This window comes from Paramisgurnus dabryanus, chromosome 21 (genome assembly GCF_030506205.2).
Source record: "Paramisgurnus dabryanus chromosome 21, PD_genome_1.1, whole genome shotgun sequence".
Lineage (NCBI taxonomy): Eukaryota > Metazoa > Chordata > Actinopteri > Cypriniformes > Cobitidae > Paramisgurnus > Paramisgurnus dabryanus.
The window spans coordinates 18,506,268-18,528,127 of record NC_133357.1 but is presented as its reverse complement, the minus strand read 5'-3'; the positions used below and the strand labels follow the sequence as shown (position 1 = coordinate 18,528,127).

The 21,860-nt window shown below is 40.0% G+C and overlaps 3 protein-coding genes and 2 non-coding genes across 12 annotated transcripts; 4 read left to right on the top strand and 1 right to left on the bottom strand.

The window, feature by feature from the left end:
- Positions 1 to 689: 689 nt before the first annotated feature.
- On the top strand, positions 690 to 5,519 carry prim1 (DNA primase subunit 1). The gene is made up of 13 exons (XM_065286102.2): positions 690 to 895; positions 1,259 to 1,416; positions 1,552 to 1,658; positions 1,767 to 1,840; positions 1,933 to 2,069; positions 2,180 to 2,238; positions 3,232 to 3,346; positions 3,856 to 3,942; positions 4,031 to 4,166; positions 4,813 to 4,882; positions 4,997 to 5,103; positions 5,218 to 5,316; positions 5,439 to 5,519. Exons 1-13 carry the CDS (start codon positions 787 to 789, stop codon positions 5,456 to 5,458), a joined length of 1,278 nt encoding a protein of 425 aa, XP_065142174.1. The 5' UTR covers positions 690 to 786; the 3' UTR covers positions 5,459 to 5,519.
- Positions 5,520 to 5,799: 280 nt separating this feature from the next.
- Positions 5,800 to 11,143, bottom strand: tfip11 (tuftelin interacting protein 11). The gene is made up of 14 exons (XM_065286101.2): positions 11,071 to 11,143; positions 10,471 to 10,689; positions 10,162 to 10,315; positions 9,931 to 10,084; positions 9,695 to 9,822; positions 9,136 to 9,291; positions 8,865 to 9,056; positions 8,320 to 8,634; positions 8,105 to 8,211; positions 7,844 to 8,012; positions 7,514 to 7,757; positions 7,294 to 7,436; positions 6,763 to 6,928; positions 5,800 to 6,326 (listed from the first exon to the last, which is right to left on the bottom strand). The coding sequence occupies exons 2-14, from the start codon at positions 10,683 to 10,685 to the stop codon at positions 5,965 to 5,967; spliced, it is 2,505 nt and encodes an 834-aa protein (XP_065142173.1). The 5' UTR covers positions 10,686 to 10,689; positions 11,071 to 11,143; the 3' UTR covers positions 5,800 to 5,964.
- On the top strand, positions 11,125 to 20,077 carry naca (nascent polypeptide associated complex subunit alpha). 8 transcript variants are annotated; one of them, XM_065286090.2, is made up of 10 exons: positions 11,125 to 11,213; positions 12,094 to 12,169; positions 15,871 to 17,201; positions 17,232 to 17,865; positions 18,534 to 18,619; positions 18,723 to 18,800; positions 18,947 to 19,093; positions 19,329 to 19,457; positions 19,633 to 19,755; positions 19,957 to 20,077. In XM_065286090.2, the coding sequence occupies exons 2-10, from the start codon at positions 12,100 to 12,102 to the stop codon at positions 19,969 to 19,971; spliced, it is 2,613 nt and encodes an 870-aa protein (XP_065142162.1). In that variant the 5' UTR covers positions 11,125 to 11,213; positions 12,094 to 12,099; the 3' UTR covers positions 19,972 to 20,077. The 8 variants fall into 8 exon arrangements, with proteins under 8 accessions (XP_065142162.1, XP_065142160.1, XP_065142165.1 ...); XM_065286093.2 differs by having other exon boundaries at positions 11,126 to 11,213; positions 15,871 to 16,823; positions 16,950 to 17,865; XM_065286089.2 differs by having other exon boundaries at positions 11,126 to 11,213; positions 15,871 to 16,919; positions 16,950 to 17,865.
- LOC135776157 (small nucleolar RNA SNORD59) lies at positions 19,175 to 19,250 on the top strand. Its single transcript, XR_010544083.1, has one exon. It is a non-coding gene; the product is annotated as a small nucleolar RNA SNORD59 (small nucleolar RNA).
- On the top strand, positions 19,805 to 19,881 carry LOC135776158 (small nucleolar RNA SNORD59). Its single transcript, XR_010544084.1, has one exon. It is a non-coding gene; the product is annotated as a small nucleolar RNA SNORD59 (small nucleolar RNA).
- Positions 20,078 to 21,860: the final 1,783 nt, after the last annotated feature.

The window sequence follows — 21,860 nt, the reverse complement described above, 5'->3', positions numbered from 1 at the left end:
CAGCTAAACAATTTTTTTGCAATTTACCATTTTCTACATAAAATAATGTACATAACATTCTGTGAAAATAAGTTACTGATATTTTGATATCTAAAATCTCTTCAGATAACTATTTTCTGTGGCAGTCGCACAAAACGGATTTGTTTAAAAGTGTGTTTTCAAAAGTTTACTCATATCACTCTCTCACAAACACTCTTGTTCAAACAAACTTCCCGAGTGTTTACCAATTTATTTGGATCACGACACTATCTTGTTTGTAAAAGGAGTTTACCTGTCGAGAAGAAATGTGGAAGTTTGGCTTTTAGTTGCTGAAGATCCACGTAAGTTATTGCTATTAATGTTCGTCGCCCTTGTTTTATTCCACTCTGTGTCACTTGGCAAGGTTTTGAATTTTTGCATCTAAATCTTTAGGGCGAAGAGAAGTTAATTCCTCTAACATGTCATGCTGAAGTTTCTTCTTCTTTAGTTTTCTGTTGGAGTTTTTTGGCGGTTAGCAACTAAATTGAAGGGGCACCCGTCTATGTGCTACACTTTTGTTGGCTCAGATTTGGATAAAATAGTCAACTGAGTGAATCAAGGTAAATGTACATTACATACCGTTGAAAAGCAACCTTTCTCCGGGTCTTAAGGTGGCAGCAGTGTAATGAAACATATCGAGCGTGCGTTACCAACGAAAAACCGGGAGTGCGTCATTTCCTGTTGACGTTGATTTTCCCGCGCTGCTCACAGGTTCAGCGGGAGAAGTCGGCTGTCATTGAGAAGCAAGCAACACTGATCGTTTTAAACATGACGTCCTCGGATTACGATCCAGCTTGTTTACCTGACCTGTTACCGCTTTATTATCGCCGACTATTCCCATTTCCACAATACTACCGCTGGTTAAGTTATGGCGGGGGTAAGTAAACAACACACTAAGTTAAAGACTACGCTAGCATGAAGAGTCTGTTACTTCACTCGTGTTATCTTTATGTGTGTATGTTTAGAATACAAAGTACTAACATATCTTTTTATTTTAATAAGTACAGCTAAGTTACTTTTTAATAAAACCATTCAACAACATTCACATAGCATGCATGTCCTTACATCAACAAAACAAACACAAAGTACTAACATATCTTTTTATTTTAATAAGTACAGCTAAGTTACTTTTTAATAAAACCATTCAACAACATTCACATAGCATGCATGTCCTTACATCAACAAAACAAACGCTGGATTTTTTTTACTATACTTGATCTCTGCATTTTGTCTGTTGCAGTGTCTAAAAACTATTTCCACAACCGTGAGTTTTCCTTCACATTGAAAGATGACATATATGTGAGATATCAGTCGTTCAGCACACAGAATGAGCTGGAGAAAGAGATGCAGAAAATGGTTCCCTACAAGATTGATATTGGAGCAGTGTACAGCCACCGGGTAATATGTCTGATCATTAATTAAATAATATGTAGTATTAAAATAGTAATGTAACAAATATAGGTGAAATAAATATTTAATAATGTTTCTGCTCTGTATTATTGCATAGTTAATAATGTTCTGGTTCTGTAACAGCCCAGTCAACACAACACTGTGAAGTCTGGAACTTTCCAGGCCCTGGAGAAAGAGTTGGTGTTTGATATCGATATGACAGACTATGATGATGTCAGAGGGTGCTGCAGGTATACAGATTCCCTTTCACATACTTCCTCGCTCCATTTCTGCATATTATATATATATATATATAGCATGCAGCCCTTTTTAATAATGTTTTATATATGTTTTTTCAGTGCTGCTGATATCTGTTCCAAGTGTTGGACTTTAATGACAATCGCTATTCGTATTCTGGACCGGGCACTGCGAGGTGAGTGAAACTGATAATCCCCAAAGAAAGGTGTAACATCATGAACACAATGTTTTATGTGTTTACTCAACTGTTTGTGTGCTGTGCTTCAGATGACTTTGGCTTCCAGCATCTTCTGTGGGTGTACTCTGGTAGAAGAGGAGTGCATTGCTGGGTTTGTGATGATGCTGCTAGGAAGCTTTCAGTGGCTGCACGGTCTGCTGTAGCAGAGTACCTCAGTTTAGTTAAGGTATCACTGAACACTGTTTTTTTATAACGAAGATCTGTATATTGATCTAAATCACTTCTTTATTCCAAAAGTCAGGATTTTAATAATCGTGTGCTATGTGTTCAATTTAGGGGGGTGAGGATACAGTAAGGAAAGTTATACTCTCAGATCCAATCCATCCTTTCATCAGGTAGGGAAAATTAATCACACACCTCCTTAAGCCTAGGACACACCAAACCGACGGCAAAAACTAGCGCAGACTGTGATTTCAGCTCATATGTCACCAGTTTCATACAAATCCCACTAACCACAGACGGATTTGTGATATATCTGTAATGACCTATGAGCCATCTCTTTTAAAAATATTCACGTATTTGAACGAGAGATGGAAAAAATGAGACGAGTGTTCTGTGCGTTCACACTTGATTTTGTCGTTTGCTTGCTTCGTCACTTCCGTTTTTCTTCTTGTGCACTGGTTGTGTGGGAAAAACTATTAAATATAATTTGTAGTTAAAAGTTAGACCCCCCCCATAATAGTTTTGTCATTTCTATTTGATAGTTATTTGATTAAAAATTGGTTAGTTAATTATTCAGCACATGCATGTATATTTGTAGTATGCAGCAATGCAATGGTTGTCCAGTGTGTGGCAGTAAGCCAGAGAAAATCCCCGGGGAAAAACCCGAAGAGTGAGAGTTGTTGATGAGACTGGCAGTGTTATGTTTTGTTGTACTGTGTGATACGGAGCTGTAGCAAATGATGCTGGCTGAATAAAAGAACCCAACCAAATCACACGCTTGCTATTTCCTTCAAGTGTGTTACAGTTGGCTATGCCTCACAGCCAATCAGAAAGATCCGACTTCCAGATGAGCACCTTTGTGAATCGACCCAAAAAAGGAGACGTGATATACTTTAGCGGACAGTGCAAAACACAGTGAAAAAATTAAGTCAGACGATGCTGAAAATCTGCCTGACCGCTGGCTTGGTGTGTACCTAGCTTTAGATATGCAGTTGTAGTGTATAGATATCATGTGTTATTAGATGGTTTGTGATAATGTAGTTATTGCTGATGGTGGGTTATGGGTTTGATTGTGATTATTCCTACAAAGTTTAAGTTCCTGTAAATTGCTTTGGATTAAAGCATCTGACAAATACATAAATGTAAATAATCTTTGCCTCTCTCAGTCAATCTCTAGCTGTCGTCGAACGCTATTTCCCACAGTATGCCATTGTTGGACAGGACATACTGGGCAGTAAGGAGAGCATCGAAAAAGTGCTCGGTCTGCTACCTGATGATATCCTTTCACATGTTGTTCAGCATTGTGCCAGGTTCTTTTGCGATCAGTATTGTAAATAAGGATGCAATTAGTGAAATTCACAGCGTTCCCACAGGTCATGGAATTACAAAAAGTCTTTTCCAGACATTAAAAGTCAGGGAATTTTAGATTTTATTTGTCCAAGTCATGGAATAACAGGGATTTGTGTTTGTTGCTTTAAAATTTATTTTCCATTTATAAAATGTAATCCGCTTGTTAACTTGTGATGTAAGGAATATTATTTCCGGCCTAAGCCTCCACTGACTACAATTTAAACAGCTGTTTATTGGCACTGTTTACACATTTGAGTTAAATTTTTTTAAACTCACGCTGTACACTACATTACCAAGGCTCACGGCGTCCCGCACATAGGTCATGGAAATTCAGCTTTTTAGTCAGTTAAAGTCAGGGAATTTGACTTAGAGTGGGAACTGTGAATTCATCCTCATATATCTGAAGTCCATTTTTTTCTTTAAGTCTAACCGCACATATCAGAAAGGAGTTGACAGATTTTTATCAGAGCGAGAAGAACCCAATGAAGCGATGGGACAGACTTTGCGCTCTGGTTGAACATAGAAAGGTAAATCCCACTCAAACAGTTTTACTTTCATACAAGTGACTCAATGTTCAGTTTCCAGAATAATTTTAGTTTGTCTGTGCATGTGAAGTCGAGCAGTAAGAAAGGTGGTCAGTACTTCGATAAGGAGATCATGCTGCAGTACTGTTACCCACGTCTGGACGTCAATGTCAGTAAGGGAGTCAATCATTTACTGAAGAGTCCCTTTAGCGTGCACCCTAAGACAGGTAAGACCCACAAGACTGAATAGAAGAGCACAAAAATTTTTTACTACATGCTAAAAAAATAACATTGGGAAAAATAATAAAAACAAATTGAGTCAACACCTTGAAAAACATGTCATAAGAGAAATATGGATTGTGGATGTCAGCGGCGGCTGGTGACTTCTTTTTTTTTTTGAGGGCGCTCGATGCGAAGTTCTTCATAACATGTATGTAGCCCATCATGTGTGTGGTTCGTAAATTCCAAATTTGTGCGTCGAGTGATCCTATGTGCATCACGTGTCTTGTCAAAATAAGTGCCTGCTGCAGATGCGTCTAAAGGGTTTATGATAAAAGATTCTCACGTTTGCCAGATACTCGCATAATCTCATGTTTAATCAAAGTTTACTGTTAAGGGAGTGCATTTTGTGAACGTGAGCGTCTCTTTTATCATAAACGGTTTTGACGGCACATATTTTGACAAAATAAGTGATGCACATGGTTCACGCAACAAACATATATTTTAAAAACACAAGCAACACGCGACACTCCCAACACTTATTTTGAATTTGCGCCCCTCGGATGAGCAGTCACGAGCCACCACAGTGGTGAATGTTATTTTGTGTTGACTTAAACAATCCAGTCACTTCTTTGTGTTTGAAATGGTCTTTAGGTCGAATCTCTGTGCCAATAGATCTGAAAGAACTAGACACGTTTGATCCTTTCGATGTCCCTACAATAAGGTAAATCCTAATTAAATCAGTGTACGTATTTCCTATATAGGCATTTCCTACACAGACACTTTTACATCTGCTATAAATACTGAAAAACACACTAAACTACTTTGTGTTTTGTAGTCTGATCTGTGAGGAGCTAGAGAGATCCAAAGCAGATGATGGAGAGGAAGATGAAATGAAGGACAAGGAGAATGAGCAAGATGCAGGAGAGCGCCGGAGAATCAGAGGTAAGTGAAATGTAAACTGTTCTCTATCTAGTCTGCACTGAGGTCTGATACTAAATCCGGCAATGCTATAAACACATTTCTAATTATGTGTAAATGCATTTTATAACAATCCAGACTATAAGCGCACCAGCCTTGCGAAGTACATAAGGGTCTTTGATCGTTTTTTGGACACGTTGGCTCGATCTTGGAAAGGAGAGATGCTGAAGCAGAGTGGTGAGTTTGTAAATAAGTCACTTAGCTGTTTCTTTGGCTTATCAATTGAAATACACTTTCAGCTCGACATCAGAGTCGAATGATGTTGGTGTGTTGTAATCAATAAAATGTGACTTTTACAGATCTTCAAAAGGAGTTTTGAATTGAACCTGCAGCTCACAAGAACACACATACACCCCTTTCTTCAGAAGATATGGACACTTTATGACATACAAACAACTAATGCCATTTTGCTCTTAAAAGTTCCATTGGATGCACATTACAAGCTGTCAAATGTATAAAATAAGGTTGAGTTTATGTCATTGTTCCTGTATTTGAAATGTTTGGATTTTCTTGTAATTCTGTAAATGAATTTTCGACCAACTTGGTACACTTTTTTTCAATAAACATTTTTATATTTCAATAACCAAAAGTCCAATATTACAAAACTTGTAATATTAGATTAAAAAAAACTGCTTGGTAGCTAGAAACATGATTCAAGCATTTTTCTTAGCACTTATTTATTTCAAAACCAGTTCTTTGTCAGTATAAAACAACATTATGATCAACAAATCGGAGTCGAGGCAGAAGGGGACCAGTAGGAAAGTAGAAGTGGGAAGTAGGAAATTTAAACACTTTCTCTGAATTACATTCGATTAATCATCAGTCTCATTTAGCCATGTCAACCAAGCTTTGTAATGACGTTGGAACCCAGGTTTTCTCTCCTTGGACGAAGACCACTCCACGCTCGATGTAGATGACTATTCTGCCAAATGTAAATAACTGTTTGCCCATGTGTCGTTTGGCCACAAGTGGCATGAAGACAATGCCATTCTCCTCAGCCTTAGCTTGGACTAGGTCTTTAAAGTTGGTGGGTACCGATGTTGGTATTTGGCTGGTGCCTGGGGGACGTGGGACAGAATTCTCAATTTCACGGCGTTCTGGCTGAGGCTCGCACTGGAAATCTTTCCTTCTCTCCGTCTGAATCAAGTATGCGATGTTCTCCCTTGCTCCAGGTTGCATGTACCCACCTATAAGAACAGATAAGATTAATATTATTTTTATTATTATCAGTGAGTTTGTGTCTTTACACCTCAGTGTTGAAGAAAGTAGAATAATGCCTTTGACACTGGATGATTTTTGCATCTTAAATCGATGGGCAGCCACAGATGTGAGGACAGTTTGAAGTGATTTTTAACAACATAATCCTTATCGCGCACACATTGGATCATTAGACCAGAGAGCGTGATTATTTGGACGCTCCAACGCGATCGCAAGCAGCAAAATAATCACAACACCACATATGCGAGTTTTTCTCGGCTGGGATAAAACATTAATGGGGTAATGGCCCCTTTTGATCGCCGAGGGGGCAAATCGTGCTTAAAATCTTTAAGTCTGTGGCCAGCCTAAGACAAAGGAAAGTAGAATAAGACATGTATGACTACAAAACAAAACTATATGACTCACCCAGTCCAGAAGCAACGGCACGGTTCATGATGTCAAGAGCCTCGTTCAGTTTGTCTTTGATCACTGGGTGACTGAGAAGGTTCTCTGACAGCAAGCTCTTCCAGCCCAGATACCACTTAGTGATTTCTTCATAATTCGGGTTGTTACTGAGCCAGGAACACAACACCTGCAACATAAAAATTGTAAATGGTTCTTAAAAATACTATATTTTATAAAGTGATTGAACATGTACATCACTTTGCATTAAAGGAGGGGTGCATGATTTTTGAAAAACACTTTGGAAAAGTGAGTCGGGCAGACTACCAAAACACACTTGTAGCCAAGCAGCAGTAAGGGGCGTGTCTACAAAATGACATTGTTGCCTTGGTTGCGCATGTTGGTTGCAGTCCATCAAAAAAGGGTCCGGATTCTATTGGGGTAGGGGCGTGTTTGTTTAGGTGATTTCAAATGTCAACATTGGCTTTCAAAGATCATGCACCCCGCTTTTAATATATAACATAAAACATGAATGACATAAAACAACATGCTGACCTGCAGCCATTTGGGAAAGAAATTCTTATCCAGCAGTCCCACCATGGTAGAGACCGACAACATGCCCTCCCAGTCCATCACCCAGTTAAACGGCTCCAACAGCTGCTGATGAGGATTTACCACCAGCTCTCCTAAACACAGAGCTGCAAAACACCAGCACAAAGTTAAGACACTTTCCCAGACAAAGTTAAAACTAACAGTCTGGTGAATGGGCACATACCAAGCTTTGGGACAATATTTTTCACCATGAAGGCCTCCCATGCACCAGGTGTAAAGACATCTTTCCAGGGTTGTAGAATAAGTCTGGCGGAAGAATCGCTAGGGTGCCAACGCTGCAAAGCATGGGCAAGTTTACTTCGAATTGGTGCGTACAGGGGCTCGAGGCGGGTTTGCATCAAGGGCAGCCAAGGATGAATCCATGAATGAATGGGGACCGTATCTGTCAGTGGGTTCCAGTTGTCCACCTATCAAAAACATAGGACTTAAACATTGAATGTAAATGTGAGACACATTTTGAAGTATTCAATTGATTCATTTCCTGAACACAAACCTCTCTCTGCAGTCGTGGGAAAATGAGCTGCTCAGCAACATGGTCCAGAATCCACATTGGTAACACAGGGGCCCAGCATTCCACACAGTCCACCATTGGCCCCACATTTCTGGGTTGCCACTGAGACACACAGGTCCTCATGACAGGAATCCACACCTCCCATATTAACCTGCACTCGCACAGAAACACCTGCTTAACAATCCTACTTGTATATATACAGACACACCATATACAAAGGACTTAAAAGAGGATTTGGTTTACCTGTGATAAGGGTCCATCTGAGAACTGTCTGGTCCGCTGTGAAGAGACTGTGGGTTTTCAAGAATGGCCCTCCACTGACCGACTTCCTCCAAACCATCTGAACAGTCCTAAGTATACAAGACAGATTGTGAAAATTTGTTCAGAACCTACAGTGTACACAAGGTGAATTGGGGACATCATGACAAAATTTTTAACAGTGGATGTGAAGTTTTAACCTTGAGTGGCTCCCAACTGCGAAGTTTCTCTTTAAGTAGAGGATGCACGACAGACACAGCTAGATCGCCCAATCCCAAGGTCTTATACTCCTGATAAAATTCTGTCTGCAGCTGCTGGAAAACCATGGCACATTCCTGAAGGCTGAGCGTAGGACTGCCATCCATATCACCCGCCTCAAAACGCTCCACCAGTTCCAGGACATTCTCCAGCCTCCCAAGAGCTTCATCCTCCTCGGCCAATCTGCTCTGTAGGGCATCGCCCTCATGGGTCAGAGTGACCACTGTGTCTTTCTCGTGCTGAAGACGACGTGCACTCTATAAAGACAACACAAACCCAGTCATGTGTAAGACCTTATACATATAACAGGGCTTTGTAAAACGTCGTACTTTGGTCGTACTTCATTTTCAAGTAAGAATTTAAAAACGTATTAATCAATGAAACGATGTATAAATTATGCATTACACTGGCTTTTTCATGATACTTTGTCTTGATTAGTTTCATATTGAGTTAAAGCTGACAGAGATGTGTTTGTGGTGTGCTGTACCTGCAGGATATCTTGCTCTGTAAGCTCAATGAGCAGTTTAAGATTGTGTTCCAGTTCTGGCAGAGCGAAGCCAGAACTCTTCTGTTCCCGTACGCTCACGTTCAAAGGGGTCTCTTCGGGGATGCTGTGCTTCTGACTCATTTGACTGTAGCTGTGATACACCTTCTGCTCTCTGCCTGTCATATCTATCACCTGAAACACAGGAGGAATGGGTAAGGTGAGCTGTGCTGTAGTATTTTTTATCATTGTTGTAAACCTGCCCCTCTCTCACCTTGACCTGTGACAGCTCCCCAGCTGGTCTGCTCATGTTCCTGCTGGTCAGTTTGCCATGAGCTTTTAGTTCGTCCACTGTCTTATAAGAATATTTGGGCTTTTTCTTGGCCACTCCCGCCTCCTTACGCCACTGGCCCAATGCCTGCTGAAATTCCTGTAAAGATGGAGTGAACAATTTAACGTAAGAGGATGAGTCAATGTGTAAGCAGGTTGTGTTCTGAGGTTTGTAACAACTAGTGTCTTGTAGTCCTTTATTAGATCTATTTTTGGCATTTTGTAATTTAGCAGTCTTATTTGCAGTTGTATTTATTCAGATTTTAATAATGCTGTCTATCTATACATATTTTTCAGTTGGAATAAATAAGCGATGAGGATTTTAGCTGTCTTTAATGTTTTTACCCAATTAAAAATGTGTTTGAGTTTGACGTTGTTACAACCATTGAATGTTGAATAATTAGTTTAGACTGTAAATACAGTGTGTTATACAGATGTACATTGGCCAGATATTTCCAAATAAACCTTAACTCCACACCAATCCTGTTTTCGAGTCAACTTACTTTCTCCTCCTCCTCTTCGGAGTCTACAACAGGGAAATCCTGCAGAGACTGCTGGGTTCTTTCATTCCCATATGCACCAACTGCTCCTTTCCCCTTCCTCAGCTTAGCCTCAATCGGATTCACAATACCTAAATACAGACCATAGACAGATTTCGTTTAATGCATCTAGATGAACAAAAGCATGTATTTGACTGGGGTATAAAACCTATTGTGGCTATGGCCTCAATTTGTTTTACCCTGAGCATTTTTGCCAAGTCCTTTTCCTGGAACGTAGCCCATCTTCTGCAGGAGTTTTTGCCCAATGCCTCGTGTGTGTTTCTCCCACGATCCCAGATCTTTCCCTGTTTTAATGCCACCTGCAAATCTCTGGGATGTCTTAAAGCTTCCACCCTAAAATGGATATATAAAAATGATTTCGAGATTCCGAAAATAATGGTATTATTGCACCTGTAGGCATCTCACTGTACCGTCTGGAGTTTTTTGGAAGCTGCAGTGCGGGTTGGAGGTGGTGTATCTTCTTGACTGGACTCATCTGAACCTTCATGTTCTGCCTTCTCTTCAGCTGCTGTCTTTCGTAAGCCAGCACTTATAAAGTTAACAGGTGCCGAGTAGTCCTTTGCTCTATGTAGATACAAATATAAAACTGTATTTTAAAATACAACATATGTAACTCCTCAATACTAAATGTATTGATATGTGAATGTTGCACGTGCCTGGAAATTGTTTTTAAGGTGAATGTCAGGTTACACAACAAATGAATAGGAACAGCAGCATACCTCTTGCCTCCAAAGCTGGGTCTCTCCTCATCAGAGTCATGTTCTGCCCAAATCCCATATGTTGCTTGTTCTTTAGTCTGTCTGAACCTGCGTCTCTCTGGGTTGAACTCGTTGGCCAGGTCCCACTCAGTCACCTCAAATTTTTCAATTTCCACTCCATCCTCACCCTCATCATCATCATCCCCTCTACGCCCATACAAATGGGACATAGACATATTTCTGTAAGAATGAAATTTAATAATGTTTTATTTTTATTTTATAAATGATCATTTCACAATAGCTCGCACAGCATATATATAAATATGAATGCACATATTAGTCATCCCATAACAAAATAAAACCCACGTTTGTGTGGCGTCAGAACGTTTTGTTTTCTCACGACACATTACTATATAAACATTTTTATAATGCTAGTACGTCATGCAAACGTTTCAAATGCTGAAATAATCTCGTTAGCATCGCGCTGCTAATTACAACAGCAAGGTTTGCTGCTAACAATTCTGCTATTTAACTTTATTCAGTACATTCAATTATCGTGTGTCATCTACGACATATACGTCACTGATTCGTATTAAAAACAAAATTAAAACAATATCTTACCCAAATATGCGATTACTCTGTCAGAAAGTAGTGTATCCAAGAGCAACTTCCTGTAGAGACCGGAAGTGTAAGTGTGACATCACAGCGACGCTGAGGTCAGATATCCTCTCTTACAGCCATCTTGGATCCTGTGCCCCGAACTTGTGAGTACTTCTGTTTTAAATCTACTGTAATCCAACGTTCTTTAAGGTATTACTATGTTTCAAATAGCGCGAGAGTCGATGTATTAGTATTTTTCGTTGCAAAACTCTAAACATTTATTTATTCGGTTTGTTTTTAAAGGAGATATTTAATGAATACAACCGGCTGAATGTTCAAAATGGGGGAGCGAGACGCACCGTGTTGTCTTTGTATGTTTGTTCTCTGGCTGTGGGCTTTGTTTCTAGCAAAGTGTTTAAATCGTAGGACTTCTTTTGCAAATGCTATATTATAAACTACTTTAACTAACTGAAGTTTGTAACATTACATGGTGATAAAGGCAGTGTGCTTTGTTTGCCTTTCGTGGTTGAATTGGAAGTTTTCTCGCTCAGAAAACAAGCCATTCACTAACAGTAAGAGAGAAGTGTGAATACTGTGACAGCTACATATTATAAAGAGCGGTTGTTTGTTTTATTGTTAGTCCACGTGGGTTTGTTATCATTACTTCAGACTTTTTGTCATAAAGCAGCAACAGCGTGACAGTGCTACTCTGTTACCCACGTGAGTTCTCGCGCACATCTAAAGCGATCGCTCTGTGTAGTTACTATACTTCAAAAGTGACGTAGTTTGTGTTTAGTCTCAGTTCAGGAATCCTGTTATTATTTTAGCTCGATACTATTTCGTGTTCAGATACTAACGTTAGCTGGTTTAATTCAGCCGGTAGTGAGAAATCTGACAGACCAGGCCTATCGTGAAGAGACAGTGCGCATGCTCAGATTGCAGTCTGATAGACACATGATTGTAAAAGTATAAATGCAAACTTGTGTCAGACTTTACACATCGTGTGTGCTCCTTGTTTGTAAACATTTACCATTTCTGTTACAGTCCACAATGCCAGGCGAAGCCACAGAAACTGTCCCTGTTACAGAGCAGGAGTTGCTGCAGCCTCAAGCAGAGACAGGTTAGTTCTGTTTTTAAATTATGTGCATGCCCAACATCTTATGTGACCCAGTCTGTGAAAACTCAGCTAAAGACATTTTTGTGATTACTGTTTTTTTTTTAGATAAAACCATTCTATGTAATGTAAAGAACTTTCTATGAATATATAACATGGACATCATTGACATGGCCTTAGTCTATAATTGAAAATTGAAATTAATGAGTGAAATCACACTCTGATACTCCAAATCTCATAAATAGATTACAAGACTTCAGCCTGGATTTCACAGACAGCGCCACATATTTGGCATGCGTGTACATGGTCCTGGAAATTCACAGTTAAATTATTTTATTAGCGTTCTTAATGTAAAGTAGCTATAAAAAATTTGAACAGACCATTGATGGTGTTTTTGCAGCTGTTTCGGTCATGTTTTTTGGACGTTAACCAACTGTTGTGGGGCTTCAAAGCAAGTTTCTCTGGTTGGGGTGTTGTCGTTTTATGGGGGTGGGGATGCTGCTGAGTCACAATTTTTATACACTTAAAGTTATTAGTTCATTGTGCTTGAGCCCCTCCCTAGATTTAAAGATCTAAACTAAGACCCATTAAATACCTTTAATTTTCTGTATTTTAATGAATTAATATGTAGCATATAGTTTTATGAGCTAATGATACTGAGAACGTACGGTTTTGAAACAACAAGTGATCCAGGACCACCCTGTGTGATTGTCTGTACTGATAAGTGCTGTACTAAAGTTGGAGTGGTATTTTGAAAGCATGGCCATTGGTAAGTGTATGTGCATGAAACATGGACAAATCAAATCTGCATGAAAATGTTCCTCACATTACCTAAATTTAAGAGAGAGATCTCAGCTTTTACACTGAATTGAATATATATTCAAGTTTATAAGGAAACATTAGATGTTGGGAGTTAGATTAGAAGGCATTCCCCTGGTTTCACAGACAAGGCTTAAGGCCTAGGCTAAAACACATGTTTGAGCTGTCTCAACTGAAAATAGCTTGCCCTGACAGATCCTTAAAATATGTCAGTACAATTGAATTGTCTCAAGATACACACCAGTAACATCTTTTTCTAATGCATGATTATAAACTATGATTTAACTAAGGTCTAGTCCTGGCTTTAGCTAAGCCTTGTCTGTGACACCAGTGCATTATGTTTTTGTGGCTTTCTGAAAGGACTGATTTAGTTTGACTATGTACTTGTGGTAATCTTCAAATTGGCTAGAAAAGGAAAAGACATCTGCAGATTAGAAGTCTGTCTTGAACTTGATTTTAAAGTTAATCTTCCATTCATATATCTACAGTGAGTTTTGTAAGCATCAAATATTTATGAGTTTGTTGCGTAGCCTAATAATTTATTTTTGACTAGACTTTTTACGAACGACAAATTCGTAAACAAATTTTAGTCAAATTATGGACAAGTTTAACCAGTTCACAAATATGGAGCAGCCTAAGATGGTGTTACCCAAAAATTTGGACGTAAAATGCCATAATGGCAACGTATATTCAAAAAGATGTTAATAGTTTAGTTTGTTACTTGCATTGTTTTCGTACCATTGGTAAAGAGACAGGCAGTTTTGGTGTGTACTGTGTCAGTATTTGTGTAAATTTTTAGCATGCTTACAGCTTTTGCTCTGTGAATTAGAAATATGCAATAATATGTACCTTTTGAGTAATTTATTTGTAATAGTGATTTGGACTTGATTGTGTCAGGGATTGTGTTAATTGTTCAACAATGTTAATTTGAATGTTTACATGGATTAAAGTTTTCCGTCGCTAGACGGATTTCCGTCAATTGCAAAATTATTAAATTCATTTTTCATAAAGACGACGTGTATTCACCTTTTTTTAAGTTGGATGTGATCAAAGCCTGGAGTGGAGCCAAATCACGTTCCTCTCTCCACTCTAAGCGGTCTGTAATCATACGCACAGGATCCACTCCGGGTTTTCTGACTGTATCACGTTAAGCTGAGGTAAAACATTTTTCAGCTATGGACAAACTTGTAATGCAGAAAGGCTCCGATGTTTTGGCGGTTGATAAAGGTGTAAAAGACCAATGGAGATTGACTTGGCTTAGCGAAATGATGAAGATTGGCAAGCCTTTCATTTCGTGGGATAAGAAAATCAAACCGCCAGGTAATTTACGTGTCTTTGCGATTAGGGTTCCTGTATTTTGGGGGTAAATGATTTCTCACGTAAAGTTACGTGATTACCCGCGTCCCGTTTTTGACTGCTATGCTCATCAGGCCAGTTGCTGATACAACGGGTTTATTAAACTCGTGGGTAAACTTTATGTAGCGCCACAAGAACCAGGAGGCAGATGACATCCACATCCTGTGAGAGCGATTTCAGGAATCATAAGAGGAGACTGCTTCTGATGTTCTCGCGTCACTTTGATGTCATCCACCTGTCGGTTCTTGCAGTTTCATTTGCGTGTGGTCTCAAAAAACGTAAAATTTGCACACATATTTAAGCGCCGCAGTTTATAAACAAGTGATATATTAAGCCATTCAAACACAAACAACAGTGCTAACGTTAAATGCATCCGCTGTTTGTGTGTCAGAGCTGAACACATAAGCCGCGCATTCGCTTCATTGAGCTTGTGAGTATTTTTGCCACTTTATTGGCCTTAAATACAAATAGCGTCAAAAATCCCGTCTTTGCAAGTATCCTCATATAAACACGACCATTTAGGTCTTAGGAGAAAGTAAACTGCAGAACCATTGCGCATAAAATAGCACATCAGCGCTGCCTCTACTGTAACATAATATTTTGTTGATAAAGGTACAGTGATCCTGTGCGCGAATTGTACACGAGTTTAACTCGAGTTACTCGTTCAGGGTTTATATTTATAACGTTACTGTAGGCTATAGCTGTGACTGTAAACTGTTGTGTGAACAGAACAGGCCCTGGATTATTCGTTTATGTGTACTGAATAATATGATATTAAAAAGTTGTATTTCTTCACATTAGTAAATGCATTATGAACAAATAATTTGAAATATAGAGTATATAAGCATTAATGAATTCTTGTTTATGTCATTACATTAATTGATGGTTGTTCATGGTGCATTCACTAATGTTAACAGTTTCAACTCTGATTTAAAACATTATTAGTAAATGCTAAAATAAATACATTTACAATTAATAAATAATTAATAAAAGATTCATTAAAGGTGTTGATATTCATGTTATCTTTTTATATAGTCAGTTATTTAGCTGTTTTGCCTTCATCTCTTAAATGCCATGCAAACTACAGCAACCTATATATGCCACAGGAGACTTTAATATGGAATTAATGGCAAAAAAATCTCCCCTTAAAATGCTATTGGTCTCGCCTACATAGAGTGTTAGTTAAAGGAATATGACTTGGCCTGAAAAAAATTTCAGTCAGAAGAATTTTTTTCACTTTAATCCATGTGTTTAGCTATAGATGTCGTTCTATGGCAGTAGATGGTGTGTACATGCATGCGAGTTAAGTGATGGTTTGACAGATTCTCTCATATCCTAACCAATTTTCTGTTGTGTGTTTGGTTTGATTTAATAATTAGTTGCCAGTTGTGTTTGTGGACAGTCATCTCAAGTGTGCAATTTAACATCTTTGTGAGATTGAGAGCATCCCTTTTAACCGGCATGGATGTGAAGATTGACACCATGCAAGTTTACCATAAAAAAAATCACTCTAGTCGCTTTATTTCCATTAGCCACACCTGCTGGTCCTCTACCTCCTGCTGCTGCTGCCCCTGCTTCCTCTAAGGCAAAGTCTAAAGAGGGCAAGGCTAACCCCAAGCTGTCCACATCTCCTCATACCTCTGCCTCTAAACCTGTTCCTACTGGACGCAGGAAACGCTCCTCTTTATCTGCCTCCTCAAGCTCCCCTATCTCTCCCAAATCTGCCTCTGGCCCCCATGCAACCACCCCTTGCTCCCCTCTGGCTTCACCTCCAGCTGACTCTCCTGCCACTGGCAAAGCTGAGCAAAGTGCTCCCAAGGTTGTAAAAGCTGGCAAACAGGGGAAGCAACAAAAAGCAAAACATTTTAAACCTGCCGAACAAGAAGTTGCGCCCGTTTCCACTTCAAAGCCTGCTCAGGAAAATAAAGCCCCCAAAGTTTTAACTGAAGTTGCAAAAGTAGAAACCCCTGCGGTTTCAGAATCCAAACCATCTCCCCTTCCAAAAGCAGCTGCTAAACCTGAGCCTGCCCCAAAGTCAGCCCCAGCCTCTTCTGTTAGTAAAGCAGAGGCTTTAAAAGATAAGCCAACCCCTGCTCCCGTTTCCCCTCCAAAACCTTCTCCCCAGGTTTTCCCTGCAGCAGTAGAGGATGATGATCTCCCACCTCTCATACCACCTGAAAATCCTGTTACAATGCCTATTTTCCCCCCCATGCCACCTAGCACATTCCCTGTAGTCACCCCAGCAGCTCATGAAGCTAAACCTGTCAGTAAAGGTGAGTCTACCCCTAAAGCTAAGGCTGCTTCTGCCCCTAAAGTTAAGCCTGTCCAGAAAGCCGCCCCTAAAGCTGAGGTTGCTGCCCCTAAAGCTGAGGTTGCTGCCCCTAAAGCTGAGGTTGCTGCCCCTAAAGTTGAGGTTGCCCAAATTGCTGAAGCTGTCCCTAAAGCTAAGGTTGCCCAAAAAGCTGAGGCTGCCCCTAAAGTTGAGGTTGCCCAAAAAGCTGTCCCTAAAGTGGAGGCAGCCCCTAAGGCTGAGGTTGCCCAAAAAGCTAAAGCTGAGGCCGCCCCTGCCCCAAAAGCTGAGGTTGCCCAAAAAGCTGCCCCTAAAGTTGAGGTTGCCCAAAAAGCTGTCCCTAAAGCGGAGGCTGCCCCAGCCCCTAAGGCTGAGGTTGCCCAAAAAGCTAAAGCTGAGGCCGCCTCTGCCCCAAAAGCTGAGGTTGCCCAAAAAGCTGTCCCTAAAGCTGAGGCTGCCCCTAAAGTTGAGGTTGCCCAAAAAGCTGTCCCTAAAGCGGAGGCTGCCCAAGCCCCTAAGGCTGAGGTTGCCCAAAAAGCTAAAGCTGATGCCGCCCCTGCCCCTAAAGCTGAGGTTGCCCTAAAAGCTGGCCCTAAAGCGGAGGCTGCCCCAGCCCCTAAGGCTGAGGTTGCTCAAAAAGCTAAAGCTGAGGACGCCCCTGCCCCTAAAGCTGAGGTTGCCCAAAAAGCTGTCCCTAAAGCTGAGGCTGCCCCTAAGGCTGAGGTTGCTCAAAAAGTTAAATCTGAGGTTGCTCAAAAAGTTAAATCTGAGGTTGTCCAAAAAGTTAAATCTGAGGTTGTCCAAAAAGCTGAAGCCGCCCCCGCCCCTAAAGCTGAGGTTGCCCTCAAACCTGCAGCTGCCCCTAAAGTTGAGGTTGCCCAAAAAGCTGAAGCCACCCCTAAACCTGAAGCTGCCCCTAAAGCTGAGTCTGCCCCCAAAGCTGAGGCTGCTGCCCCTAAAGACAAGTCTGCCCCTAAAACCAAGCCTGCACCTAAAGCAGAGGTTGCCCCTAAAGCTGAACCTGCTCTTAAGGTGGAGCCCACTCCTGCACCTAAAGCAGAGGCCACTCCTGCTGCTAAAGCTGAGGTTGCCCCTAAACCTGACACTGCCCCAAAAACTGAGTCTATCCTTGCCCCTAAGGCAGAGGCTGCAGCTGCCCCTAAAGTTGAATCTGCCCCTGTTCCCCCACCAGTAAAGGCCCCATCTGTGCTGGAGCCAGTCATCAAGAACGACAAGGGTATCTCTCTCTCTCTCTTTGTGTCCATTTCCTTTTCTATGTTGGTATGGTGTATATTCGTGTGTTTTTTTTTATCGCTCTAGGGTCATCCCTGGTGAAAAAGCAGGTAACCCTAGATCAGGGATAGGCAACTTTGGTCCTGGAGGGCCGGTGTCCTGCAGAGTTTAGCTCCACCCATAATTAAACACACCTGAAGAAGCCAATTAAAGCCTTACTAGGCATACTAGAAACTTTTAGGCAGGTGTGCTGAGGCAAGTTGGAGCTAAACTCTGACGGACACCGGCCCTCCAGGACCCAAGTTGCCCATCCCTGCCCTAGATCATTAAATGCACCGTTGGATGTTCTATAGTAGTGGCTGGACTGTTTATAATCACAGCCATTTGTCTGATACTTATGAAGCTAGTGTATTTGTTGGATGCATCTTAGAAATGGGACTTTTTGTTCAGGCTTGTACCCAAAGTTGATAGTAAGTTAGGAGAAAGTACAGATTTAAACTAATCATTCAATTTCTCATCTAGATACAATGGTCATTTACTTTAGATCTTGCAGCATATTAGCAGTATAATATTCATTATATTTATTCCAAAAAACTTTCTTTTCAGTAAGAAGTTATTTTCATGCATGGTGTCTCCAGTGGCTTTAACTAAGATGATATTTGGGTTTTTTAGGGTCTGGCACTGAATCTGACAGTGATGAATCTGTTCCCGACCTGGAGGAGCAGGACTCTGCACAGGCACAGACACAGCAGGCACAGGTAGGAAAACCTCAAAACATCACCCAATGCTCTTAATAAGATCTGTGGAGAGTAAAAACGTTGGATCCTGTAAATGAACTGAAACTCTTTTTGTCTTCCTTAGCTTGCAGCAGCTGCTGAAATCGACGAGGAACCTGTCAGCAAAGCAAAACAAAGCAGAAGCGAGAAGAAAGCCAGAAAGGTTTGTCATTCAACAGCTTGCAAGCATAAAAACATCACTATAACATCTGATTCTTTGCTGTGACATCACTATAACATCTGATTCTTTGCTGTGACAGGCAGGCATATGATGTTAATTTACCAGTCACCTTGTTTTTCCTTTGCCAGGCTATGTCCAAATTGGGTTTGAGACAAGTCGCTGGTGTTACCAGGGTCACCATTCGCAAGTCCAAGAACATTCTTTTCGTCATCACTAAACCAGATGTCTACAAAAGTCCAGCTTCAGATACTTACATCGTCTTCGGCGAGGCAAAGGTAAAGATTGGGTGTGAAATCAAGTGTTTTAAATGGTTAACTAACACTTAATGGCTATTAGACCTGGTTAGTCTAGTTACCCTCTTGATGATGATGTAAACAGTTTGACTTTCGTTCTTCTGAGTCTGATGAAGCCAAACTTTCTGTCCTGATAGAGGAAACTGTCACAGTAACATAGATGCAAATGAAACCTCACTAAGCAATCTAAAGTCCTAATGTTTTCTGTTGCTTCCAGATTGAAGACCTGTCCCAGCAAGCTCAGTTGGCTGCTGCCGAGAAGTTCAAGGTCCAAGGAGAAGCCGTTTCAAACATCCAGGAAAACACACAGACGCCCACAGTACAGGAGGAGAGCGAAGAGGAAGAGGTGTGTGCACTATTGTTATGCCATCACAAAATATTACTTTATTGAACATTTGAACATGTATCTTCGTGAAAGTGAGTGATGTCAATGTGATTTATTCACTCCGATTGCATCAAGAAAAGTCAAGTAAAAAATAAACAAATTCATCATATGGAAATATTTGTATTGCTGTTAATAGGTTGACGAGACTGGCGTGGAGGTTAAGGACATTGAGCTGGTCATGTCGCAGGCCAACGTGTCTAGGGCAAAGGCTGTGCGTGCACTGAAGAATAACAATAACGACATTGTCAATGCTATAATGGTGAGTTTGAGCTCATTTTAAAAATTTGATTTATTATTTTATTCTGTACTCTTCCATGATGAATTAACAGTATGACTTTCGTTCTTCTGAATTTTCTCTGAAGCCAGTTTATCTGTTCTGAGCGGAGCTCTTGCATTATATATTGTGTCAGGGTATTTTTTGAGCAATTTACTTAGTATAATATTTGGTCTGTCTTTACAGGAATTGACGATGTAGAAGGAAGCGAGGGACTGGGTCACGATAAGATGTTGCTGATTTGATCTGCATTATTGTTTGTACAATTTATATCCAAGAGAAATAAAGGTGTGGATTGATGAAATTATGCATTTTGTATCTATTGTGACTTTTCTTTTTCACTATTGATTAAAAAAATTAATCATTTTACAATAAAATTGTCCTGAAACCATGAATTACACACAGCAAAGGGAAATAAACTCAACTAGTATCCCATTCTTGTCTGTGAATAAATATTTTTATTAAAATTAGTTTAAAGGTCACATATTGTCAGAAATGTTGTGGCTTTTTTCATGATAACGATTGTTACGCGTATCTCGTTGATTAGTAGCCGGTTTCTGCTTCTGAAAGCAGCTGATGGTGATTTACTACTAATCAATGAACCGGCTTTACTGAAGAGGTGCGCGAGACAATCGCATGCGATTTATCAGCAGTCTTAACTTTTAAAGATACATTATGGAGCCAGAGAAAACTGAAATTATATTGTAAACCGTTATACAATGCTAGAATTTTGCTAAGATGCTTACGGGTTGTTTTGTAACCTTAAAGTCTTTAGTAGCCACCACTGATCTATATAAATGACTGGATTGCGCATGACGTCACACTTGTGAAGCCACCGCGCCGCCATGTTGGTATACCCAAACGTTCTATTAAATCAATGGACGTTATCAGATTTTAATGATAAAACATCACTTTACTCGTCTTCGTTTTTATATGTGAAGTTACCCTGTACATTATTACAACACAAACGTCCTAAGCATGTAAATAGGTATTTACTAAAAGTTGTACATTTTGCGTTTTAATCAGTTATTATACATTCATCTTTATTACAGTATCAGATCAGCAGACAGACCGCAGCATATTTAGTATTAATGACAATAAACGTGCTCATTCTGAAATCTAAATAAATAATCATGCTTTGTACCGTATGTGCATGCAATAATTTGCTAGTTTTGTAATTATGTTATCTAAATTTACAAGTTACCTAAACTTATTTAGAGAAATAACACTGACCGTCACAGTGTAGCTAAATGTCAAAAAAAAAAACTTTATTTATACCCGTGTCATTAACAAATGCAACAGACACACTCACCTTAAAGAGTAACTAAACCCTAAACCAACTTTTTTTAGTTAATGATCTGTAAGAATGATGCTTTATTAGTGCTGTTCATTGATTTTAGTAACTTTTTTGCCATTTGGATATAAAGTGTTTCAATACTGCAATATATGGTGTAAAAACGTCTGAGTGCTGCCCTCTTCAGGTTGAACGGTGGCTACTGCAGTTGAATTTTCCTATTGGGTATTGGGTCCAAAAAATGACTCGTGACGTAAGCAGGTTTAAGCTCACCACGCCCTTGTTACGATCTCACCACACACTTGATACGAGCTTAGTTCGTCCCCTCTATCTCCGTTGGGATCTTCCCACTTTTCTTGCATTTTTCAAATATTACCAGTGGGCGGAGTCAGGCTCTGACCAGGGGTTTAGTTACGCTTTAACGTTTTTTTATAAATCCATTATCCTGCCCGATTAAAACATAAACATTGCAAATAACACCAGAATTAACAAATATATATGTGCACATATCCTAAAAAGTAACCTTGTGTAACTGATACGCTGTAAAGGGGGTAAATTTTTGATCATGATTTTGAATGGAAGTCAATGACGTTCTCTGCTGGTTGGGTATACAAAGATGGCGGCTCGAACTCTGCGCTGGCTTCACCTCACGCAGTTACGTCAAGCGTTCTATGCGCAATCCAGTCATTTATATAGATCAGTGGTAGCCACCGGTTTTGATAGAATATGTGTTGGAAATTAGACTTTGTTTGTATTCTTAAGTTACAGACACCAGCCCTGTTGGTGTCTGTTGTTT

Bases quoted from the DNA above. Each gene is read 5' to 3' on its own strand.
- prim1 (XM_065286102.2), top strand. From the start codon at position 787: ATGACGTCCTCGGATTACGATCCAGCTTGTTTACCTGACCTGTTACCG. The intron at 3,347-3,855 runs CTTTCACATGTT...ACCGCACATATC, and splicing joins GTCTGCTACCTGATGATATC to AGAAAGGAGTTGACAGATTT. The intron at 4,883-4,996 runs GTAAATCCTAAT...TGTGTTTTGTAG, and splicing joins TTCGATGTCCCTACAATAAG to TCTGATCTGTGAGGAGCTAG.
- tfip11 (XM_065286101.2), bottom strand. From the start codon at position 10,685: ATGTCTATGTCCCATTTGTATGGGCGTAGAGGGGATGATGATGATGAG. The intron at 8,635-8,864 runs GTACAGCACACC...TTGTCTTTATAG, and splicing joins CAGAGCAAGATATCCTGCAG to AGTGCACGTCGTCTTCAGCA. The intron at 8,212-8,319 runs GTTAAAACTTCA...TTGTATACTTAG, and splicing joins GCAGTTGGGAGCCACTCAAG to GACTGTTCAGATGGTTTGGA.
- naca (XM_065286088.2), top strand. From the start codon at position 12,100: ATGCCAGGCGAAGCCACAGAAACTGTCCCTGTTACAGAGCAGGAGTTG. The intron at 12,170-15,870 runs GTTAGTTCTGTT...TATTTCCATTAG, and splicing joins GCAGCCTCAAGCAGAGACAG to CCACACCTGCTGGTCCTCTA. The intron at 18,620-18,722 runs GTAGGAAAACCT...TGTCTTCCTTAG, and splicing joins CACAGACACAGCAGGCACAG to CTTGCAGCAGCTGCTGAAAT.